The following is a 2,391-nucleotide window of genomic DNA, read 5'->3' as shown; positions in this document are numbered from 1 at the left end:
AGGATCCATGTCCGGGTAGCGTGTTATTCCTGTCTGCAAGGCGTCAGAAATCCTAGAACTCTGCAATAAGTCGACAGAAGGATGGCTCACCCAAATTAAACTTCACCAAGCCTTGGGCTCAATCCACCCAAACTCACCTCAGAGCTCATCTGTTGTCCAATGGCGCAGATGAACACCAGTTTGCCGACGAGCATGATGCCCCAGCCCAGTAACCAGGCTCCATCCGACTCGCGAAGGGGAATGTCCCCGTGCTCTCCCAGGTTTCCGGTGAGCACTAAAGTTATCAACAAGCCGCAGTACAGGAACACCACTCCCCGGATCAACGAGGTGGTGGTGGTGATCACGTTGAACCCCCCGTACAGCCAGTTAGTGGCGAGCACGACGTCTTGCACGCATTGGTAGCGTACCCGGAGCGCGCGCAGGCCGAGTGCCAGGACGCGTGCGTCGCTCTGCTCGCCGCCGAGCTCGTCTCGTGCACGGACTCTGTCGGTGACTGCGATGACGCTCCCGGTGACCCACCCAGTGACCCTTCCGGGGACCCGGCGGTGCGCGGGTCTTATCCGCGCCCCAAGGCGCAGGAGCGCGTCGACGTGCTCCTGCACCCCGTCCGCGATTGCCGCCAAAAAGTCCACGTTGGCAGATACGATGTGCGCAAACGTATCCTGGATCGTGCTGGCGAGCATGGTTGGCATTAGGGCGGAGAGGACCAAGCGTACACCATGCCAGCTCGTCAAATACACATCCTTTAGGACAGAAACAGAGCGTCAAGGGGTTAACCCGCGTGTAGTATGGTAACGGCTGGTCAATGGGGCACGCGTACTAGGTGCTCGATGCAGTAGACCATGTAGAAGGTGAAGTTCGCTCCGAGGCAAAGTAGAACAGCTTGGCGAGACACGCGCTTGCGCTTCGGTCCCGAGAAGGAGCGTAAGTAGAGGAGTGTAGCTCGCACGAGCAGGCTCAGGTCGCGGGAATGGCGCACCACGACCACCTGCAGCAAGAGGATGGCAGGTTGGACTTGGAAGAGGGGTACAGGGCAACGACGTCTCCCGCACTCCTCACCTGGATCAACACGAATGAGATGGCCCTCGAACAGGTGTCGCACGCAAAGAGCCGGAAGATGAACGAAATGTTGCCCGATATCCCAGTATTGTTCGATAAGTCGATCTCGGGCTACGAGATTCCAATATTTTAGATCAATCGGTTGCAAGTTTTTTTTAATGGTTACAGATATCACCAGGAGCGAATTAATACTATGACGTTTCGGCATTTAACACTAATAGGTTTCAAGTTCTTTTTTCACTAGGCGCGGTGCGGAATAAGGAAAATAGGGAGGGGGGGGGGGGGGGGGGGGTGTGGTGTGGTTCGCGTGCGCTACTGTATCTCTAGTGGGCTGACTGTAAGAAAGGTCGTTGTTTCGTCCAGAAAGTACGTCCATTCCTCTCAGATCCATTTGGCAAATGACGGTAGCTCGGCGCCTGCGATACTCGCCGTAGGCCACCCTGCAGTGCCCGCATGTACTGCGAGGGACACGTTGCCTGCGTATCAGGCGCTATGAGAGCTGGCATGGGCGAAACTGGATGAACCTTGGCGATTTTGTCGTTGCGGATGACGGACGTACTTTCCGGATGATGCCTGTGTCGACAACGCCCCCCTCCCCCTTGACGGCTTGACACCTTAATGCTCCTCTCCATTTGAAAAGCCCATATCTGATTAACCCACCTGAATAACAGCCAGAAGCGTAAACGCTCTGGCAGTGTTGAGTGCTACTAGCGACACTAACGCGTAGCACGTCCATGCGCGCGACCAGCGCGGCGGCCAGCCGCTGCAGCCGAGGAGGCCGTTGAGCTGCAGCACCACCGTCAGGAAGTGCCAGTGCGCCACCAGGGCGCGCCGGGAGAGGGCGACCGACCACGACGCCGCCGCCTCCCCCGGGCGCTGCCACGAGTGCGCCATGGCGGGCCGAATGCTGCTCACGACTGGTAAGGGTTTTAACACGCGCGGCCCACTGGCCAAGGCTAAGCAAAGACGTCGGTCGATTTGGAACGCCACTTAAATGACGTCGGTCGCGATCGAATACGGAGGTTACGGCTCAGCTGGGAACGGAGAATGTCTCCGCGTAATGCAAACGAGAAAATCTCAGTATGAGGCTATTACTTCCGGCGATACTGTACCAGACGCATACCCAGTGACGATAGCGATAGGCAAGTGGCAACCTCCTGGTACATGCGGCCCGCTCTGGTCGCCGCTCACTCGTCGGCTGCCTCTCTCCACGGCGCGTCTCTGGTCGGCGACACGGCCCAGCTGGGCAGTCGCCGACCCCCGCCGGAGCATTGCCGAAAGGCACCTGAACGGCACCTGGATGACTGCTTTCTCCTCCTCCCGCAGGTACAG

The 2,391-nt window shown here is 58.1% G+C and overlaps 1 protein-coding gene across 1 annotated transcript; it reads right to left on the bottom strand.

Annotated features, from left to right (window-relative positions):
• Nucleotides 1-137: 137 nt before the first annotated feature.
• Nucleotides 138-1,166, bottom strand: LOC127751801 (uncharacterized; the record flags this gene model as incomplete). The annotated part of the gene is made up of 3 exons (XM_052275880.1): nucleotides 1,060-1,166; nucleotides 821-988; nucleotides 138-743 (listed from the first exon to the last, which is right to left on the bottom strand). Coding segments are annotated over exons 2-3 (630 nt in total), but the record flags the coding sequence as incomplete, so codon positions are not given.
• Nucleotides 1,167-2,391: the final 1,225 nt, after the last annotated feature.

Source organism: Frankliniella occidentalis, unplaced genomic scaffold, assembly GCF_000697945.3.
Source record: "Frankliniella occidentalis isolate FOCC.00 unplaced genomic scaffold, Focc_3.1 Scaffold1096, whole genome shotgun sequence".
NCBI lineage: Eukaryota > Metazoa > Arthropoda > Insecta > Thysanoptera > Thripidae > Frankliniella > Frankliniella occidentalis.
Note: the sequence above shows the minus strand (reverse complement) of the source record. Positions and strands in the feature narration are given on the sequence as shown.